Here is a 22,954-nt window from a genome sequence, read left to right as displayed (position 1 = left end):
GGGGGCTAACCTCTGTGGCAGCCAGGTTCACTTGTTATGAAGGGGGGCTAACCTCTGTGGCAGCCAGGTTCACTTGTTATGAGGGGGGTAACCTCTGTGGCAGCCAGGTTCACTTGCTATGGGGGGGTGGCTAACCTCTGTGGCAGCCAGGTTCACTTGTTATGGGGGGGGGCTAACCTCTGTGGCAGCCAGATTCACTTGTTATGAGAGGGGGCCTCTGTGGTAGCCAGGTTCACTTGTTATGGGGGTGGGGGCCAGGTTCACTTGTGATACTTAGCCTACTGAATCATTTATTTAAAGGTAACATAAATACCAAAAATCGTATCAAGAACTAAGAGGAGGTCATTTGTTGCTATAACAGCAAAAGTGTCACAGACCTACAAGATAAGTAAAGCAAACGAAGACAACGCATAACCATCAAGGTTTGGAAACCAACTCACCGTTCCAGGGCAGCCAAGAACTACTTGGTGTGTAACACCACAAATTATATCTCACTAAAAAGTGTGAAAGGCATTGAGAGAGATAGAACAAAGAGACAAATCTTACACAAGTCAACAACAATTCTCAGAACTCATTTTGATTTTGATCAATCCTCTTTCACCTACGACTGTTTTTTGTCTTTCAAAATGTAGCTTCTACGAAATCTTCTGAAATATTTGAAAAGCAAAACTACTCATTTTATTTTATAATGTAGAGAAGTTTTGTTCCCTGTGAATACACAGAACAACATTTATAGTAAGGCAATACTTAGTATTATAAAACCGGATGTGTATTGCACCACTGACACCATTATTGTTATATGAATTCAAGGGACGTGACGTGCCCGTGCTAGTGCCAACCACTTCCACTTCCTCGGCAGCGCGCATGCGGATGTCACTTGTGTAACTGTTCCAGAAACTTTAAAACTCACACCCCTCCATCACACTCCACTTGCGCGTTCAAGATGCGAGATTGCCTGAGCAATAGTTCCTCTCGCTACAGGCCTACATTTGATTCTGCTCGGTTAGTGAGAGAACATTCTCCAAAATTCTGCTTCCTAACAAATTATATTTAATTTTGTATTTTTCCATGTGCATATATCATTCACTCATTTGATTAGTATAATGAGGGGTTTTGGCTTTGAAGCCTGTTCATTGTCGTTGACACAGCTATGCATCCTCAGTTGCATAATGCAAACAGTTCTTACGCAGGATGCTTCGCCATCAGCAGCTTTAAGGCAGAGAATGCCATGGCAACACAACGGGCAGGTGTTTAGTATACTTAGCCACGGTTCTGAATATCAGCCTTCGGGACGAAGAGACCGAAACACAGGTTCAGCTCAACGGAATCACATAGTTGTCGTTATCAACAATAATGAGACGGCTGAAGAGACGAATGTGCACAGATACCCTGCGCCAAGAGGCTCTCCAAGGCGGCCAGCGCCGGGTGTGCAATTACGCACCGCGCGTCGACGTCCTAGTGGGGCGATTAGACATGAAAGACCCCAAGAGAACCGGGAGACTGCTTCAAGACCTTCAACATCAAATCCCACCGACGACAAACCCACATCTACTAACTCTCCACCACTGACTAATTTGAGAAGAGAGGATATGATGGTTGGAGATGACCCGAACAACCCCTATAAATCCATTGGTTATAATCCCTATAACCCCTATTATAATTATTATGATGCTTATTACAGACCTAGAGCCAGAAGCAGAGAGCCGCATGGTTATGGCACAAGTTATCATCAACACGGAGGTAAGTGCCATATTTCCCTTCCAGTAATTCACTTTTTAAATGCTTTTTTTTCTCTCTCACACATTTGTAAGGCATTTTATTCCAATTCATTTTTTTTAACAGCTTGCTTTAGGCTACTTAATAATAATTGCATTTGTTACATGATTGACAGGTCTCCCTGACTTGGTGCCTGACCCATACTATATTCAAGTTTCCTCCTATATCCAGAGGTCGCCCATGTACAATCTGAGATGTGCAGCCGAGGAAGGTTGCCTCGCAAGGTATATCACTCATACTGCAGTGACCATTCCACTCTACACTGAGTGTACAAAACATTAGGAACACCTGCTCTTTCCATGTCAAACTGACCAGGTGAATCCAGGTGAAAGCTATGATCCCTTATTGATGTCACTTGTTTAATCAGTGTAAATGAAGGGGAGGAGACACGTTAAAGAATGATTTTTTTAAGCCTTCAGACAATTAAGACATGCATTGTGTATATGTGTGCCATTCAGAGGGTGAATTTAAGAGCCTTTGAATGGGGTATGGTAGTAGGTGCCAGGCGCACCGGTTTGAGTGTGTCAAGAACTGCAACGCTGCTGGGTTTTTCATGCTCAACAGTTTCCCATGTGTTTTAACAATGGTCCACTACCCAAAGGACTTGCAGCCAGCTTCACACCTTGTAGAGTCCATGCCCCGATTCATTGAGGCTGTTTTGAGGGCAAAGGGTTCTTAAATGTTGTCATTTGTATTTTTTGTTATCCAATTCCGATCTTGTCTCAATGCTGCAACTTCCCAACGGGCTCGGGAGAGGCGAAGGTCGAGTCATGCGTCCCCCCGAAACATAACCCGCCAAACCGCGCCTCTTAACCCGGAAGCCATGCTCACCAATGTGTTGGAGGAAACACTGTTCAACTGATGACCAAAATCTAACTGCAGGCGCCCGGCCGGCCACAAGGAGTCACTAGAACACAATGAGCCAAGTAAAGCCCCCCCCCCCCTCAGCCAAACCCTCCCCTAACCCGAACAATGGTGGTCCGCCCTATGGGACTCCCGGTCACAGCCGGTTATGACACAGCCTGGGATTGAACCCAGGTCTGTATTGAAACCTCAAGCACTGCGATGCAATGCCTTTGACCACTGCACCACTCGGGAGGCTTGGGCAAAGGCTTCTTCATGTTTTGTACACCCAGTGTATATAGCTAGGTGTTTTTACCAAGTCCAGACATGAAATGACTCTTTAGATGTGTATCTATGCTGAACTCCAACGTAAAGAATATTTCAATTCTTTATTTAGAAATTACAATAGGGATATAGCTACGGAGAGGAAAGTTGTTAGGGTCTACCAGGGATTGAACCCTGGTGTGTACATGTGTTGAGAGAGCGGGGAGTGTTACCACTCAGTCATGGTTCTGACACGTATTACAGTAGTTAAACCTATAGTAGCTGTATATTCATTAACAGTAGTAACCGACAGTGCCAGACTCCAGTTTCCTTTCAGCAGTTCAAAAGCACATTTAGGAATCAATTTAATTAATTAAATTATTTAGTTAATCGTGAAGACTATGGGTCAAGAATGATTGGACTAGAGTTCCTGGAATGTAAAAAGTTGTATAAGAAATTAATTGATACATGAATAAAGTGCATTAACATATGAACTATTTGAATGTCTAATGTCTATATGTTTTCCCCTGTGACGGGACAGTTCTGCTCAGGGCGTGGCCGACTACGACACCCGGGTGCTGCTGCGGTTCCCCCAGCGCGTGAAGAACCAGGGCACTGCTGACTTCCTGCCCAGCAAACCTCGCTATGCCTGGGAATGGCACAGCTGCCATCAGTGAGTTGTGGATAATGATGCATAAACATGTATGAATAGATTCAGATTCAGAGATTCAGATTCAGAGATTCATATTCATATTCAGAGATTCAGATTCAGATATTCAGATAGATATTCATATTCAGAGATTCAGAGATTCAGATATTCAGATTCAGAGATTCAGATTCAGAGATTCAGAGATTCAGATATTCATATTCAGAGATTCATATTCAGATATTCATATTCAGATATTCATATTCAGAGATTCATATTCAGATATTCCGATTCAGATTCAGAGATTCAGCTATTCAGATTCATATTCAGAGATTCAGATTCAGAGATTCAGATTCAGATTCACTATCCACCAGGGGGGAAATTCATTTGGACACGTGGTTAAAAAGACGGTACGTAAAACAAACTACAGAAAATAATTCATTCAAATTTCTAAAGCTACACATTTAAAAGTGCAATATGGTGTATACTGGAGGAAACAACAGACTATTATACAGCCTAGTGGCTGCTGGGAAAAAAAGAGTCCCCATATCTGTATACTGGAGGAAACAACAGACTATTATACAGCCTAGTGGCTGTTGGAATAACAGAGTCCCCATATCTGTATACTGGAGGAAACAACAGACTATTATACAGCCTAGTGGCTGCTGGGAAAAAAGTCCCCATATCTGTATACTGGAGGAAACAACAGACTATTATACAGCCTAGTGGCTGCTGGGAAAAAAAAGAGTCCCCATATCTGTATACTGGAGGAAACAACAGACTATTATACAGCCTAGTGGCTGCTGGGAAAAAAAAAGAGTCCCCATATCTGTATACTGGAGGAAACAACAGACTATTATACAGCCTAGTGGCTGCTGGGAAAAAAAAAGAGTCCCCATATCTGTATACTGGAGGAAACAACAGACTATTATACAGCCTAGTGGCTGCTGGGAAAAAAAGAGTCCCCATATCTGTATACTGGAGGAAACAACAGACTATTATACAGCCTAGTGGCTGCTGGGAAAAAAAAAGAGTCCCCATATCTGTATACTGGAGGAAACAACAGACTATTATACAGCCTAGTGGCTGCTGGGAAAAAAAGAGTCCCCATATCTGTATACTGGAGGAAACAACAGACTATTATACAGCCTAGTGGCTGTTGGAATAACAGAGTCCCCATATCTGTATACTGGAGGAAACAACAGACTATTATACAGCCTAGTGGCTGTTGGAATAACAGAGTCCCCATATCTGTATACTGGAGGAAACAACAGACTATTATACAGCCTAGTGGCTGCTGGGAAAAAAAAGAGTCCCCATATCTGTATACTGGAGGAAACAACAGACTATTATACAGCCTAGTGGCTGCTGGGAAAAAAAAGAGTCCCCATATCTGTATACTGGAGGAAACAACAGACTATTATACAGCCTAGTGGCTGCTGGGAAAAAAAAGAGTCCCCATATCTGTATACTGGAGGAAACAACAGACTATTATACAGCCTAGTGGCTGCTGGGAAAAAAAGAGTCCCCATATCTGTATACTGGAGGAAACATGACTATTATACAGCCTAGTGGCTGCTGGGAAAAAAAGAGTCCCCATATCTGTATACTGGAGGAAACAACAGACTATTATACAGCCTAGTGGCTGTTGGAATAACAGAGTCCCCATATCTGTATACTGGAGGAAACAACAGACTATTATACAGCCTAGTGGCTGTTGGAATAACAGAGTCCCCATATCTGTATACTGGAGGAAACAACAGACTATTATACAGCCTAGTGGCTGCTGGAATAACAGAGTCCCCATATCTGTCTGTTTTCATTTTCTTTTGAAGAAGTCCCTTTCCCCTTGTCCAGCTGCTGCTGTGACTGAGTTTTGAGTGAAGGGGATGAGTACTGTCCTGTAAAATGCTTTTCAAGTTTTAGGAGGATGAGTTTTGAGTGAAGGGGATGAGTACTGTCCTGTAAAATGCTTTTCGAAGTTTTAGGAGGATGAGTTTTGTGTACAGGTTGGAGACCGATTCTTGATCTATAACCAATTATCCTTCCCGCCGTCTTGATCAAGCGCTGAAGCTTGACTTGGTCTTGCACACGCATATCAGACCAAAGGACAGCACACTCTGCAGGACAGATTTATGGAACATTCATAAAGATATGGCGGTCGACGTTATGGTTCAGTTTGCCTAAAAATGTATATCTGTTGTCATTGCGTCAGTACACTACAGATAGTATCATATGCAAAACGCATCCATCAGTTATTGCTCTTTCTTCAGAAACTTGCCCGCTGACATATTGGGGAATTGTATTAACAGTGGACTAATGAACAAAATACTAAAATATATATTTTGATGTAACTATCCCTTTAAGCAGGTTTCTATAAGCCGGTACAGTTTCACAGGCATATGGGGTGTGGTGGAGAGAGCTCTCAACAGATCTACACAGACTAGTGTGTATAGGTTATTACTGCGCTTGCAATAACAACATTGAAAGCAGTGCATTATTAAGAGTCTGTGTGGTCTGGTCATTGATGAGAATACGTCCCGTGTATTCCAGTCACTTCCATAGCATGGACGAGTTCAGTCTGTACGAGCTGCTGGAGACCGGCTCAGAGAGGAGCGTTGCTGAGGGACACAAGGCCAGCTTCTGTTTGGAGGACACGTCATGTGACCCGGGATACTACAGACGCTTCGCCTGCACGTCTCACACTCAGGTCTGTTATTACTGTATCGGCACCCTATTTCCCCATATAGTGCACTACTTTCTTATCAGGGTCCATAGGGCTCTGATATGTTGTTTCCACATAAATTTAAACAGAAAAATAAAATCTGTGTGATGATGTTGAATAAACGTAGGAAAACTGATTTGGATTTGCAAAAAAAAAAAAAGTCATAGATTGAAGGGAATAATTACCCCACTTTTAACCGAAATCCAATGACATGGTGACATTTGTTGAATTTACGTTAGATGACAACTCAACCAAAACTAGGTGTTGAAATGACGTACTTGTATGTGCCCAGTGGGAAGAGAGGCCTGGCTATAAATATTAGTTTGCATCGGAGAGCTTTCACCATTCAATAGTAGAGACAGAACTGTATTCAGTGTAAAGTGTTGTATCTTTTTATTCATTGTGTTGTTGTGATTCCCAGATCTGTTTGTGTTGTTGTGATTCCCGTATCTGTTTGTGTTGTTGTGATTCCCGTATCTGTTTGTGTTGTTGTGATTCCCAGATCTGTTTGTGTTGTTGTGATTCCCGGATCTGTTTGTGTTGTTGTGATTCCCAGATCTGTTTGTGTTGTTGTGATTCCCGTATCTGTTTGTGTTGTTGTGATTCCCAGATCTGTTTGTGTTGTTGTGATTCCCAGATCTGTTTGTGTTGTTGTGATTCCCAGATCTGTTTGTGTTGTTGTGATTCCCGTATCTGTTTGTGTTGTTGTGATTCCCGTATCTGTTTGTGTTGTTGTGATTCCCGTATCTGTTTGTGTTGTTGTGATTCCCGTATCTGTTTGTGTTGTTGTGATTCCCAGATCTGTTTGTGTTGTTGTGATTCCCAGATCTGTTTGTGTTGTTGTGATTCCCGTATCTGTTTGTGTTGTTGTGATTCCCAGATCTGTTTGTGTTGTTGTGATTCCCAGATCTGTTTGTGTTGTTGTGATTCCCGTATCTGTTTGTGTTGTTGTGATTCCCGTATCTGTTTGTGTTGTTGTGATTCCCAGATCTGTTTGTGTTGTTGTGATTCCCAGATCTGTTTGTGTTGTTGTGATTCCCAGATCTGTTTGTGTTGTTGTGATTCCCAGATCTGTTTGTGTTGTTGTGATTCCCAGATCTGTTTGTGTTGTTGTGATTCCCAGATCTGTTTGTGTTGTTGTGATTCCCAGATCTGTTTGTGTTGTTGTGATTCCCAGATCTGTTTGTGCTGTTGTGCTAGCCTGGTCCCGTATCTGTTTGTGCTGTTGTGCTAGCCTGGTCCCAGATCTGTTTGTGCTGTTGTGCTAGCCTGGTCCCAGATCTGTTTGTGCTGTTGTGCTAGCCTGGTCCCAGATCTGTTTGTGCTGTTGTGCTAGCCTGGTCCCAGATCTGTTTGTGCTGTTGTGCTAGCCTGGGCCCGTATCTGTTTGTGCTGTTGTGCTAGCCTGGTCCCAGATCTGTTTGTGCTGTTGTGCTAGCCTGGTCCCGTATCTGTTTGTGCTGTTGTGCTAGCCTGGTCCCAGATCTGCTTGTGCTGTTGTGCTAGCCTGGTCCCGTATCTGCTTGTGCTGTTGTGCTAGCCTGGTCCCAGATCTGCTTGTGCTATCATGTCAAGCCATGCCAAGTGACAAGGAGTTGACATGATAGCGCAACGAGATCTGGGACCAGGCTATTTTGAACCAGTTGAATGGATGAATCTCTTTGTCTTGTGTTGATTGTTTTAGGGATTGAGTCCTGGATGCTATGACACCTATAATGCCGATATTGACTGTCAGTGGATTGACATTACTGATGTAACACCTGGGAAGTATATCCTTAAGGTTTGTTGCCATATTTTGTTCTATATTATTAGCTAAGGAGGTTTCTAATCCTGTTTTTATATTGTATGCCATTAAATAAACATTTTTGATATTACTGTCCAAATTCAACTTATTGTAGCAACACGATGTGAATGATTCCTAAACCAACATACTTTATGCCCTCATTTTTTTTTTTTTTTTTTACAGATCACTGTAAACCCAGGTCACCAGGTTCCAGAGTCCAACTTTGACAATAATGTTGTTCGTTGTAGTGTTCAATACAGTGGCACCTCTGTCCAGGTTTCAGGGTGTACTGTTACATCGTGAGTGCTGTCTTTTGTCCATTATGGGGGGGATGTCCTTTTCTATGTCCTTTTCCCCCCTTGTGTCCCGACTCATCCTATCCTTCTCAAAGCACATTGTAGCAGAAGATCAGAGGTTCCGCCCCTCAGGGGAGCAACCTCTGTGCCAAGGAGAGAAAGGACACAAGGAATCAAGATTTGCCTCTGTAAAATACAATGCTGAAAAAGATTGCTGGCATGATGTGTTTTCCTTCTATCTATCTATCTCTATATCTATCTATCTATCTATCTATCTATCTATCTATCTATCTATCTCTATCTATCTCTCTATCTATCTATCTATATCTCTCTATCCATCCAGGTACTAAGAACAAAGGAAACCACCGAAGAAGCTTAACGATGATTTGCAAAACAAGACAACAACCAACATGGACGGACGATCAAATATGAAGACATTATTGTTTACAGTATTTATTGGTCTGAGTTTCCCGCAAAGCGTAGCATTTCTCTCTTTCTTTCTTTTCTTTTTTACTTTATGAATATTCCTGGTTTAAACAATATCATATTACACTATTCACCCTTCTTTTTTTTAAAGCATAATGTGCAAAGTTGATAGAGACAAAGGTCATGGATGAGAAAGACTGTAGTAAGTATTTCACTGTTGACGAAGCATGTGACATAACATTTGATTTTAAATTTCATCTTCACAAGCATCATTTTGTTTGGAATGGTAAAAGGTTTAATTGATTTGTTGTGGTATACATTATACATAAAATGGTTGTTTAGGTGCTAATTTAAGATTGTTATTGTATGGAAGTTTTAGTATAATGAATATATTTAATCAAATGTTGCCATTTTAAACAATGTTTACAATATACGTGAAATATCGGTGCCACATTTACTTGGGTTATGTAATACATATCGGTGCCACATTTACTTGGGTTATGTAATAAATATCGGTGCCACATTTACTTGGGTTATGTAATAAATACTGGTGCCACATTTACTTGGGTTATGTAATACATATCGGTGCTACATTTACTTGGGTTATGTAATAAATATCGGTGCCACATTTACTTGGGTTATGTAATACATATCGGTGCCACATTTACTTGGGTTATGTAATAAATATCGGTGCCACATTTACTTGGGTTATGTAATAAATATCGGTGCCACATTTACTTGGGTTATGTAATAAATATCGGTGCCACATTTACTTGGGTTATGTAATAAATATCGGTGCTACATTTACTTGGGTTATGTAATAAATACTGGTGCCACATTTACTTGGGTTATGTAATAAATACCGGTGCCACATTTACTTGGGTTATGTAATAAATACCGGTGCCACATTTACTTGGGTTATGTAATAAATACCGGTGCCACATTTACTTGGGTAATGTAATAAATATCGGTGCCACATTTACTTGGGTTATGTAATAAATATCGGTGCCACATTTACTTGGGTTATGTAATAAATATCGGTGCCACATTTACTTGGGTTATGTAATACATATCGGTGCTACATTTACTTGGGTTATGTAATACATATTGGTGCTACATTTACTTGGGTTATGTAATAAATATTGGTGCTACATTTACTTGGGTTATGTAATAAATATTGGTGCTACATTTACTTGGGTTATGTAATAAATATTGGTGCTACATTTACTTGGGTTATGTAATAAATATTGGTGCTACATTTACTTGGGTTATGTAATAAATATTGGTGCTACATTTTGAGACTGGAGAAAAGTTAAAATATTTGTTTTATTGGGACTATAGAGAATTATTGACTTGTTTGTGTATATACATTTGCATTTGAGTCATTTAGCAGATGTTCTCATCAACAGTGACTTACAGTAGTGAGCGCATTTAGGATATTTTCTATACAGGGAAACAAAAAACACTCTTTTAAGCTAGTTCTACTGAAATTCTAACCATACTGTACATATTGCCGGGCTCATGTGTTCGTGTTCCATTCATGATACAACACAAAGATCTGCAAATGTATTGTGAATGCAATTTAAATCAAGTTTGGATTTTATTTGAAATTGCGTTTTTTTTTTGTCTCAATATTTGGAGAGAGAGAAATAGGCCGTGTAAACACAATAAAATGCTTAAAGTTCTCCCAAATCATGTCACATTTTTATCATTAAGCGACGTGGGCTATACTTTGAAAAACTGTGGCAGTAGCATAATTTAACATATTTTTACCAAACCTGTTAATAATTAACAAAATCAGTTATTAAAATCTCACAGGAATGTCAATTACAGTTGCTTGACTATTTTCCATGTTCAAGATCACCACAACAAAATAGCAAGAGTTCAAGACAAGATTGTATAAAAAAGACCCCCAATAACTTTACAGTATATTCTTCTTATTGAGAGGGTTTTGAAATATATTAACTCATTTTAAAGGGTTTGAGGGTTTAGGCATTCACAGGAAAAGCACATGTAGATTGACTGACTGCTGACCTGACATTTAACTCAAATTTAACTCAAAAGTCATTTTTCCTTAATATATTAGGGCGTCTCCTCACAATGTTCCTGACCCAGGCAGTCATTATTATAATGATTTTTTAAATTGTACGTTTTTTTTTAACTAGGCAAGTCAGTTAAGAACAAATTCTTACTTTCAATGACGGCCTTGGAACAGTGGGTTAACTGCCTGTTCAGGGGCAGAACGACAGATTTGTACCTTGTCAGCTCAGGGGTTTGAACTCGCAACCTTCCGGTTACTAGTCCAACACTCTAACCATTAGGCTACCCTGCCGCCCCAATGAATGCAGGTTGTGGGTGAATACAAATTCCACCCCATTGGATATCCTAACTCAGCATAATGTGAATTGCAGGTACGGTTAAAAAAATAAATAATAATTTGCCAGGTTTTCCAGAGATCCTGTTTGGAAGATTCTTGGATAAAAAAAAATTCCTGTATATTTTGCAACCCTACTCGCAGGCCTGATGTGACCTGTAAACCATGAGTATCAAGCCATTGTATTGAGGGTAAAGCATGGCCTCAAAATACAGCCTGATGAGATATGTAATGTATTGTCACAATGAGTTGAATTGTAATGATAATATGCCACTTGGTGAAGGCAACAGGACTGAAAATTAAACCAATTCAACAACCATGTATGTCTCGGTCACTAACAAATACAGTCACCGGTGGCAACTCTACCATTCACTCAAAAAGGCAAGGCATAGTTTATCATAGCTGATATAACTCAAATCTGGAACCCCTACATGCTCACAGTGACTCTCCGTTTGTGTAACGACTACAACATCACTAGGTAACTGTACTCAGATATTTTAGGTGCGGAGGGTGTGTGAAGATCAATGTCTTCCAGGGATGATTCCATGAGACTGCTCAAGTCAGAGAACAACATTGCATTTACCAATTGAGCTTTGACTTCTAGCACCACATGGCTTTTACTCCTTATGATTAAAAACTTTTGGACACAGTAATACATACTCGGAAACAATCCATTTTACACAGTGTGTGTGTGTGTGTGTGTGTGTGCATGACTGTACGTGTGTGTTCAGAGGAGAATGATCTACGCAAACCAAGAGACACCCAGTACCTCCTACTCAACCACTCCCTGGAACTGACAGGAAACATCACCATCAACAGATATGGAGGAAAGAGATGAACAAAGATCTCAACAAACAATCTTATGATGACATTTGGTTGGTATTTCCACATCCACAGTTATTCCCCTTGACCATGACTTACTGGCTCTATAGCCATGTTTACTTACTGGCTCTATAGCCATGGTTTCTTTACTGGCTCTGTAGCCATGGTCTCCTTACTGGCTCTATAGTCATGGTCTCCTTACTGGCTCTATAGTCATGGTCTCCTTACTGGCTCTATAGCCATGGCTTACTTACTGGCTCTATAGCCATGGTCTGCAATGACTTCATTGACATGGAACTGAACTGACCCCAGCTCTGATGGGGTGAGAAATGTGTAGGTGTAGGTAGGTGTGTTTGTGTGTGTGTGTGTGTGTGTGTGTGTAAGTCCATCTCCTCTGCAAAATATTAAACAGTAAACATTCTAGTGGGAATTGTGGAGGGCATTTAAGGGCACAACGGTGGATCACAGATCAGTCCAGACATCTCATTTACACACAAGACTATGGTCTCTCACACTGAGTGCTCATGCAGGAGTCAGAACCTATCAGAAGAACAGGAGGTGTAACTGACAGCTGATCCACAAGGTGAAGAACCTTTCATTGACCATTTGGGACCCCTTTTTTTGTCAGTGAGAGAGATGATTCAAGTCACCAACCAAAGCAAATGAGGTTTGGCTCCTGGGGATCTCATCAAAACGTATCTCTCTGGGGGTGAACAACATGGAGACACAGGAGAACCTCAGAGAGCATGTATGTCAGGGGGGGACGACGACAATAATGTGTGTGTCCAGTCCTGGATACTCTGCCGCCCTAGGCAAGACAAAAAAAACACCCTCCTCCTTTCCCCACAAAACTAGAATAGTGCACAGTATCGGCCTACAATGGACAACATGGAGACACAGGAGAACCTCAGAGAGCATGTATGTTGGGGGGGGGACAATAATGTGTGTGTCCAGTCCTGGATACTCTGCCGCCCTAGGCAAGACAAAAAAACACCCTCCTCCTTTCCCCACAAAACTAGAATAGTGCACAGTATCGGCCTACGATGGACAACATGGAGACACAGGAGAACCTCAGAGAGCATGTCTCTCATTATGTCAGAAACTAGAATAGTGCACAGTATCGGCCTACGATGGACAACATGGAGACACAGGACAACCTCAGAGAGCATGTCTCTCATTATGTCAGAAACTAGAATAGTGCACAGTATCGGCCTACGATGGACAACATGGAGACACAGGAGAACCTCAGAGAGCATGTCTCTCATTATGTCAGAAACTAGAATAGTGCACAGTATCGGCCTACAGTGGAAGTGTTTTGAATGTCCATCCGTTGTACTGTGAAGGAAATGCCGCTCTGTCATTGCTCATCCATATATTTATATGTATATATTCTTATTCCATCCCTTTACTTAGTTTTGTGTGTATTAGGTAGTTGTTGTGGAATTGTTAGATTACATATTAGATATTACTGCACTGTATGAACTAGAAGCACAAGCATATCGCTACACTCGCAATAACATCTGCTAACCATGTGCATGTGACCAACATTTTTTTATTTGATTTGACATGTAGGAACCAACCTGATGTAACGTGTCTGAAACCAGTATAAGGGAACTAACGGGACTGGCCCGGAGGAGCTCCTGATCGACGTGTGTACTTGGTGCATTGTGTTGGTTGGAACCTCACCAGCATGATGATAATAAACAATGATTCATTTAGGATTGACTTAGAGTGTCCCTGTGTAAGAATTTCCACGGCAGTACCATTTGTAAAATAGGCAATTGCATTGGCTTTATTAGCAGGCCTGCTGACTCCTGACAAAAGCTTAAGACAACTTTTTTTTGTTATTCGTCCCCAAAAATTCACTAATGAGTGTTGACTATATAGCCTTAACCATATCTACATGTACATCCACCCACCACCCACCATGCAAAACCAAGCCTCTAATTGAGGGGTATGCTATAGGCCAACCTTGTGATAAAGAAAACGACAACAACAAAAAACACAGGCCCGTTCTTACCTTATCATTTAGAAGAAAAACAGGCCCTTTCTTACCTTATCATTTAGAAGAAACAAACACAGGCCCTTTCTTACCTAAACATTTAGAAGAAACAAACACAGATCCAATTATGTAAAGTGATCCATAACAGCGCTTTGATCCATGCTAGAAACTAGATGGAAAAGACCTGGGAAATACTTGACTCCAATGCATTATGGGGAAATCATTGAGGCTGAGCTACAACCTTCTATAGCAGAGGAGACCAGAAATAGACTTACAGGTTGGGAAGTAATCTAAATCTGTCACTATCAATTGATGCCACTATTCACTTTCTGTACAGTAGAAGAGGTTTAAACCCAGACAGCTTTTGGGGAAACACTTGTGACCTCCTGTTGTTAGGTTAAACCACGGGAAGAAGAGTAGCCAGCAGTTAGTTAATAAAGCTTACATAAAGCCTACCCTGCATGGGGTGGAAAGCTATGGCTAACTGTTGAAAGTGTGTGTCAAGGTGTCATTCAAAAAAGTACACCCGCCTCCCCAACTTAAAATATATTTTCACATGACCCTCCTCTTGTATTGTAAATGAAATTGAACACACCCCCCCTCATAAAATTAACTCTAAATAATGTTTACGACTACAAATAACAATAACTGCAGTGACCCGGTGTTTATAAACGTGAATAAGTTAAATTAGTTTGCTCTAGTTCAAGTTGACTCACACTCACAGTTCCCCTCTCCTTCTTCCAGATATACTGTCTGCAGGTGATGAGGACTTGGATGAACAGGATGAAGATCTGAACAGAGCAGCAGAGCATCTGTATAGACCACCGCAGCACCAGCCCCAGATCACCTCACCACTACACCACCAGCCCCGGATCACCACCACACCACCAGCCCCTGATCACCACCACTGCACCACCAGCCCCTGATCACCACTACACCACCAGCCCCTGATCACCACTACACCAACCCCAGATCACCTCACCACTACACCACCAGCCCCTGATCACCACCACTACACCACCAGCCCCTGATCACCACTACACCACCAGCCCTGGATCACCACTACACCACCAGCCCTGGATCACCACTACACCACCAGCCCTGGATCACCACTACACCACCAGCCCCTGATCACCACCAGCCCCGGATCACCACCAGCCCCTGATCACCACCAGCCCCTGATCACCACTACACCACCAGCCCCAGATCACCACCACACCACCAGCCCCAGATCACCACCACACCACCAGCCCCTGATCACCACTACACCACCAGCCCCGGATCACCACCACACCACCAGCCCCAGATCACCTCACCACCGCACCACCAGCCCCTGATCACCACTACACCACCAGCCCCGGATCACCACCGCACCACCAGCCCCTGATCACCACCACTGCACCACCAGCCCCAGATCACCTCACCACCGCACCACCAGCCCCTGATCACCACTACACCACCAGCCCCTGATCACCACTACACCAACCCCAGATCACCTCACCACTACACCACCAGCCCCTGATCACCACCACTACACCACCAGCCCCTGATCACCACTACACCACCAGCCCTGGATCACCACTACACCACCAGCCCTGGATCACCACTACACCACCAGCCCTGGATCACCACTACACCACCAGCCCCTGATCACCACCAGCCCCGGATCACCACCAGCCCCTGATCACCACCAGCCCCTGATCACCACTACACCACCAGCCCCAGATCACCACCACACCACCAGCCCCAGATCACCACTACACCACCAGCCCCTGATCACCACCACTGCACCACCAGCCCCTGATCACCACTACACCACCAGCCCCTGATCACCACTACACCAACCCCAGATCACCTCACCACTACACCACCAGCCCCTGATCACCACCACTACACCACCAGCCCCTGATCACCACTACACCACCAGCCCTGGATCACCACTACACCACCAGCCCTGGATCACCACTACACCACCAGCCCTGGATCACCACTACACCACCAGCCCCTGATCACCACCAGCCCCGGATCACCACCAGCCCCTGATCACCACCAGCCCCTGATCACCACTACACCACCAGCCCCAGATCACCACCACACCACCAGCCCCAGATCACCACCACACCACCAGCCCCTGATCACCACTACACCACCAGCCCCGGATCACCACCACACCACCAGCCCCGGATCACCACCACACCACCAGCCCCTGATCACCACTACACCACCAGCCCCGGATCACCACTACACCACCAGCCCCGGATCACCACTAGACCACCAAAATTAAACCAAATCAAATCAAATTTATTTATATAGCCCTTCGTACATCAGCTGACATCTCAAAGTGCTGTACAGAAACCCAGCCTAAAACCCCAAACAGTAAACAATGCAGGTGCAGAAGCACAGTGGCTAGGAAAAACTCCCTAGAAAGGCCAAAACCTAGGAAGAAACCTAGAGAGGAACCAGGCTATGTGGGGTGGCCAGTCCTCTTCTGGCTGTGCCGGGTGGAGATTATAACAGGACATGGCCAAGATGTTCAAATGTTCATAAATGACCAGCATGGTTGAATAATAATAAGGCAGAACAGTTGAAACTGGAGCAGCAGCACGGCCAGGTGGACTGGGGACAGCAAGGAGTCATCATGTCAGGTAGACCTGGGGCATGGTCCTAGGGCTCAGGTCCTCCAGCCCCGGATCACCACCACTACACCACCAGCCCCGGATCACCACCACTACACCACCAGCCCCGGATCACCACCACTACACCACCAGCCCCGGATCACCACCACTACACCACCAGCCCCGGATCACCACTACAACACCACCAGCCCCGGATCACCACTACACCACCAGCCCCGGATCACCACCGCTACACCACCAGCCCCTGATCACCACCGCTACACCACCAGCCCCTGATCACCACCACTACACCACCAGCCCCTGATCACCACCAGCCCCGGATCACCACCAGCCCCGGATCACCACCACTACACCACCAGCCCCGGATCACCTCACCTCACCGCACCACCAGCCCCGGATCACCACCACACCACCAGCCCCAGATCACCTCACCACAACACCACCAGCCCCGGATCACCTCACCACTACACCACCAGCCCCGGATCACCACTACACCACCAGCCCCGGATCACCTCACCACTACACCACCAGCCCCAGATCACCACTACACCACCAGCCCTGGATCACCACCACTACACCACCAGCCCCTGATCACCACCACTACACCACCAGCCCTGGACCCCACTACACCACCAGCCCCGGATTACCTCACCGCACCACTAGCCCCGGATCACCACCACACCACCAGTCCTAGATCACCTCACCACAACACCACCAGCCCCGGATCACCTCACCACCACACCACCAGCCCCAGATCACCTCACCACAACACCACCAGCCCCGGATCACCACTACACCACCAGCCCCAGATCACCTCACCACTACACCACCAGCCCCGGATCACCTCACCACTACACCACCAGCCCCAGATCACCTCACCACTACACCACCAGCCCCGGATCACCACTACACCACCAGCCCCGGATCACCACCACTACACCACCAGCCCCTGATCACCACCACTACACCACCAGCCCCAGATCACCACCACTACACCACCAGCCCCTGATCACCACCACTACACCACCAGCCCCGGATCACCACCAGCCCCGGATCACCACCAGCCCCTGATCACCACTACACCACCAGCCCCTGATCACCACTACACCACCAGCCCCTGATCACCACTACACCACCAGTCCCTGATCACCACTACACCACCAGCCCCGGATCACCACTACACCACCAGCCCCGGATCACCACCACTACACCACCAGCCCCTGATCACCACCACTACACCACCAGATCACCACTACACCACCAGCCCCAGATCACCACTACACCACCAGCCCCTGATCACCACTACACCACCAGCCCCTGATCACCTCACTACAACACCAGTCCCGGATCACCACCACACCACCAGCCCACCACCTTAACACTACATCTGAACCTAAACAGGCAAAAACAGACTAGCAACCCATCTATAGGGTTAAACACTAACCCAAGACGTCTGAGAGAGAGGGAGGGAGAAAGAGAGAGAGGGAGAAAGAGAGAGAAAGAGAGAGAAAGAAAGAGAGAGAGAGAGAAAGAGAGAGAGAAAGAAAGAGAGAGAGAAAGAGAGAGAGAAAGAAAGAGAGAGAGAAAGAAAGAGAGAAAGAAAGAGAGAGAGAGAGAGAGAGAAAGAGAGAGAGAGAGAGAGCATGTATAGGAAAGACTGTCAGTGTTTTTTAGGGTGGGAGGAACCTGGTTTGCTGTTTTAAAAAATAAATAAAGGACCATTTTAGAATGTTAACTTCCTCTTGATCTCCATGTCATCATCAGTGTTGGACTGATATACACTGTACACAAATATAAAACGCAACATGTAAAGTGTTCCCATGTTTTATGAGCTGAAATAATTTTCCATATTCACAAAAGCTTATTACTCTCAAATTTCTGGCACCAATTTGTTTACATCCCTGTTAAGTGAGCATTTCTCCTTTACCAAGATAATCCATCCACCTGACAGGTGTAGCATATCAAGAAGGGTTAACCCTAACTGCATGATCATTACACCTTGTGATGGGGACAATCAAAGCCACTCTAAAATGTGCAGTTTTGTCACAAAATACAATGCCACAGAGGTCTCAAGTAGAGGGACTGTCAATTGGCATGCTGACTGCAGGAATGTCCACCATTTTTTAAATATTTTTTTTATTTCACCTTTATTTAACCAGGTAGGCCAGTTGAGAACAAGTTCTCATTTGCAACTGCGAGATAAAGCATAGCAGTGTGAGCAGACAACACAGAGTTACACATGGAATAAACAATTAACAAGTCAATAACACAGTAGAAAACAAAGGGGGGAGTCTATATACAATGTGTGGAAAAGGCATGAGGAGGTAGGCGAATAATTACAATTTTGCAGATTAACACTGGAGTGATAAATGATCAGATGGTCATGTACAGGTAGAGATATTGGTGTGGAAAAGAGCAAGTAAATAAATAAAAACAGTATGGGGATGAGGTAGGTGAAAATGGGTGGGCTATTTACCAATAGACTATGTACAGCAGCAGCGATCGTTTAGCTGCTCAGATAGCTGATGTTTGAAGTTGGTGAGGGAGATAAAAGTCTCCAACTTCAGCGATTTTTGCAATTCGTTCCAGTCACAGGCAGCAGAGTACTGGAACGAAAGGCGGCCAAATGAGGTGTTGGCTTTAGGGATGATCAGTGAGATACACCTGCTGGAGCGCGTGCTACGGATGGGTGTTGCCATCGTGACCAGTGAACTGAGATAAGGCGGAGCTTTACCTAGCATGGACTTGTAGATGACCTGGAGCCAGTGGGTCTGGCGACGAATATGTAACGAGGGCCAGCCGACTAGAGCATACAGGTCGCAGTGGTGGGTGGTATAAGGTGCTTTAGTGACAAAACGGATGGCACTGTGATAGACTGCATCCAGTTTGCTGAGTAGAGTGTTGGAAGCCATTTTGTTAGATGACATCGCCGAAGTCGAGGATCGGAAGGATAGTCAGTTTTACTAGGGTAAGCTTGGCGGCGTGAGTGAAGGAGGCTTTGTTGCGGAATAGAAAGCCGACTCTTGATTTGATTTTCGATTGGAGATGTTTGATATGAGTCTGGAAGGAGAGTTTGCAGTCTAGCCAGACACCTAGGTACTTATAGATGTCCACATATTCAAGGTCGGAACCATCCAGGGTGGTGATGCTAGTCGGGCATGCGGGTGCAGGCAGCGATCGGTTGAAAAGCATGCATTTGGTTTTACTAGCGTTTAAGAGCAGTTGGAGGCCACGGAAGGAGTGTTGTATGGCATTGAAGCTTGTTTGGAGGTTTGATAGCACAGTGTCCAATGACGGGCCGAAAGTATATAGAATGGTGTCGTCTGCGTAGAGGTGGATCAGGGAATCGCCCACAGCAAGAGCAACATCATTGATATATACAGAGAAAAGAGTCGGCCCGAGAATTGAACCCTGTGGCACCCCCATAGAGACTGCCAGAGGACCGGACAGCATGCCCTCCGATTTGACACACTGAACTCTGTCTGCAAAGTAATTGGTGAACCAGGCAAGGCAGTCATCCGAAAACCGAGGCTACTGAGTCTGCCGATAAGAATATGGTGATTGACAGAGTCGAAAGCCTTGGCAAGGTCAATGAAGACGGCTGCACAGTACTGTCTTTTATCGATGGCGGTTATGATATCGTTTAGTACCTTGAGTGTTGCTGAGGTGCACCCGTGACCGGCTCGGAAACCAGATTGCAGCGGAGAAGGTACGGTGGTATTCGAGATGGTCAGTGACCTGTTTGTTGACTTGGCTTTCGAAGACCTTAGATAGGCAGGGCAGGATGGATATAGGTCTGTAACAGTTTGGGTCCAGGGTGTCTCCCCCTTTGAAGAGGGGGATGACTGCGGCAGCTTTCCAATCCTTGGGGATCTCAGACGATATGAAAGAGAGGTTGAACAGGCTGGTAATAGGGGTTGCGACAATGGCGGCGGAAAGTTTCAGAAATAGGGGTCCAGATTGTCAAGCCCAGCTGATTTGTACGGGTCCAGGTTTTGCAGCTCTTTCAGAACATCTGCTATCTGGATTTGGGTAAAGGAGAACCTGGAGAGGCTTGGGCGAGGAGCTGCCGGGGGGCAGAGCTGTTGGCCGAGGCTGGAGTAGCCAGGCGGAAGGCATGGCCAGCCGTTGAGAAATGCTTATTGAAGTTTTCGATAATCATGGATTTATCGGTGGTGACCGTGTTACCTAGCCTCAGTGCAGTGGGCAGCTGGGAGGAGGTGCTCTTGTTCTCCATGGACTTCACAGTGTCCCAGAACTTTTTGGAGTTGGAGCTACAGGATGCAAACTTCTGCCTGAAGAAGCTAGCCTTAGCTTTCCTGACTGACTGCGTGTATTGGTTCCGGACTTCCCTGAACAGTTGCATATCCCGGGGACTATTCGATGCTATTGCAGTCCGCCACAGGATGTTTTTGTGCTGGTCGAGGGCAGTCAGGTCTGGGGTGAACCAAGGACTGTATCTGTTCTTAGTTCTGCATTTTTTGAACGGAGCATGCTTATCTAAAATGGTAAGGAAGTTACTTTTAAAGAATGACCAGGCATCCTCAACTGACGGGATGAGGTCAATGTCCTTCCAGGATACCCGGGCCAGGTCGATTAGAAAGGCCTGCTCACAGAAGTGTTTTAGGGAGCGTTTGACAGTGATGAGGGGTGGTCGTTTGACTGCGGCTCCGTGGCGGATACAGGCAATGAGGCAGTGATCGCTGAGATCCTGGTTGAAGACAGCGGAGGTGTTGCCAGATAATTTCATGTTCATTTTAATTTAAAAAAAATTCACAAAAGCTCTGAGGAAGGCCGTTATTAAAGATCAGTGAAACTATCAAGAGCAGTGTGCGGTTTCCTTTTTCCTTCATCTTGTTAATTTCAATACCGTAAGCCACCTTCAACATTGATGAAACTGTGAGTCTGCACGACCAAAGAATTTCTGCACCAACTGTCAGAAACCGCCTCAGGGAAACTCATCTGCGTGCTCGTCGTCCGTCAGCAGGGTCTTGAGCTGACTGCCGTTCGGCATCGTGTCCGACTTCGGTGGGATAATGCTCACCTTCGATGACCACTGTCACGCTGGCGTGTGCTCTGCATGAATGAAACCCGGTTTCATCAGTAAAGGGAAGATGGCGTCGTGTGGGCGAGCAGTTTGCTGACGTCAACGTTGTGAACAGAGAGCCCCATGGTGGCGGTGGGGTTACGGTATGGGCAGGCATAAGCTACGAACAACGAACACATCTGCATTTTAAAGTTGGCAATTTGAATGCACAGAGATACCGTGATGAGATCCTGAGGCCCATTTGTCAGGCCATTCATCCGCCGCCATGACCTCATGTCGCACCCTGATCAACTCTATGCGAAGGAGATGTCGCTGCGTGAGGTGGTCACACCAGATACTGACTGGTTTTGTGATCAACGCCCCTCCCTTTAAAAAAAAAAAAGGTATCAGTGACCAACAGATGCATATCTGTATTCCCAGTCATGTGAAACCCATAGATTAGGGCCTCATTTATTTATTTCAATTGATTGATTTCCTTATACAAACTGTAACTCAGTAAAATCTTTGAAATTGTTGCATGTTGCGTTTATATTTTTTGTTCAGTGTAGGTGCCGGTACTCATTTTGGGTGATGTTACGGCTCCTCACACATGTACACATTGCTTGACATTTTAATTATTCTGGTCACTGCGTGTCTGTTTTGGAGTGAACTAATAAAGCAGGATCTCTCTGTGTTTCCCTGTGTCATGAGGCAGGATCTCTCTGTGTTTCCCTGTGTCATGAGGCAGGATCTCTGTTTCCCTGTGTCATGAGGCAGGATCTCTCTGTGTTTCCCTGTGTCATGAGGCAGGATCTCTCTGTGTTTCCCTGTGTCATGAGGCAGGATCTCTCTGTGTTTCCCTGTGTCATGAGGCAGGATCTCTCTGTGTTTCCCTGTGTCATGAGGCAGGATCTCTCTGTGTTTCCCTGTGTCATGAGGCAGGATCTCTCTGTGTTTCCCTGTGTCATGAGGCAGGATCTCTCTGTTTCCCTGTGTCATGAGGCAGGATCTCTCTGTGTTTCCCTGTGTCATGAGGCAGGATCTCTCTGCGTTTCCTTGTATCATGAGGCAGGGTGTCATGAGGCAGGATCTCTCTGCGTTTCCCTGTGTCATGAGGCAGGATCTCTCTGTGTTTCCCTGTGTCATTAGACAGGATCTCTGTGTTTCCCTGTGTCATTAGACAAGTAAAACGTTTTTTTTTTTACAGCATATTATTCAAACCACTGGGCCATTCTAGTCAAGAACACATTTACTTGAACTTAGCAGACTCACATTATCCTGTCTTTAGAAGACCAAAGTAAAGTCTCTTATTGACCAGATGAAGTGTCCTCTCTT

The 22,954-nt window shown here is 44.9% G+C and overlaps 1 protein-coding gene across 1 annotated transcript; it reads left to right on the top strand.

Annotated features, from left to right (window-relative positions):
• Positions 1–888: 888 nt before the first annotated feature.
• On the top strand, positions 889–10,444 carry LOC112246614 (protein-lysine 6-oxidase). The gene is made up of 7 exons (XM_042320266.1): positions 889–1,740; positions 1,892–2,000; positions 3,425–3,556; positions 6,083–6,239; positions 7,939–8,034; positions 8,221–8,336; positions 8,677–10,444. The coding sequence occupies exons 1-7, from the start codon at positions 1,104–1,106 to the stop codon at positions 8,681–8,683; spliced, it is 1,254 nt and encodes a 417-aa protein (XP_042176200.1). The 5' UTR covers positions 889–1,103; the 3' UTR covers positions 8,684–10,444.
• Positions 10,445–22,954: the final 12,510 nt, after the last annotated feature.

The sequence above is a fragment of the Oncorhynchus tshawytscha genome, linkage group LG04, assembly GCF_018296145.1.
Source record: "Oncorhynchus tshawytscha isolate Ot180627B linkage group LG04, Otsh_v2.0, whole genome shotgun sequence".
Lineage (NCBI taxonomy): Eukaryota > Metazoa > Chordata > Actinopteri > Salmoniformes > Salmonidae > Oncorhynchus > Oncorhynchus tshawytscha.
The sequence above is the reverse complement of the archived record's forward strand: the minus strand, read 5'-3'. Positions and strand labels throughout refer to the sequence as shown.

Coding starts and splice junctions, on each gene's coding strand:
- LOC112246614 (XM_042320266.1), top strand. CDS start 1,104: ATGAGGGGTTTTGGCTTTGAAGCCTGTTCATTGTCGTTGACACAGCTA. Junction 3,557..6,082: donor GAATGGCACAGCTGCCATCA/GTGAGTTGTGGA, acceptor CGTGTATTCCAG/TCACTTCCATAGCATGGACG. Junction 6,240..7,938: donor CCTGCACGTCTCACACTCAG/GTCTGTTATTAC, acceptor TGATTGTTTTAG/GGATTGAGTCCTGGATGCTA.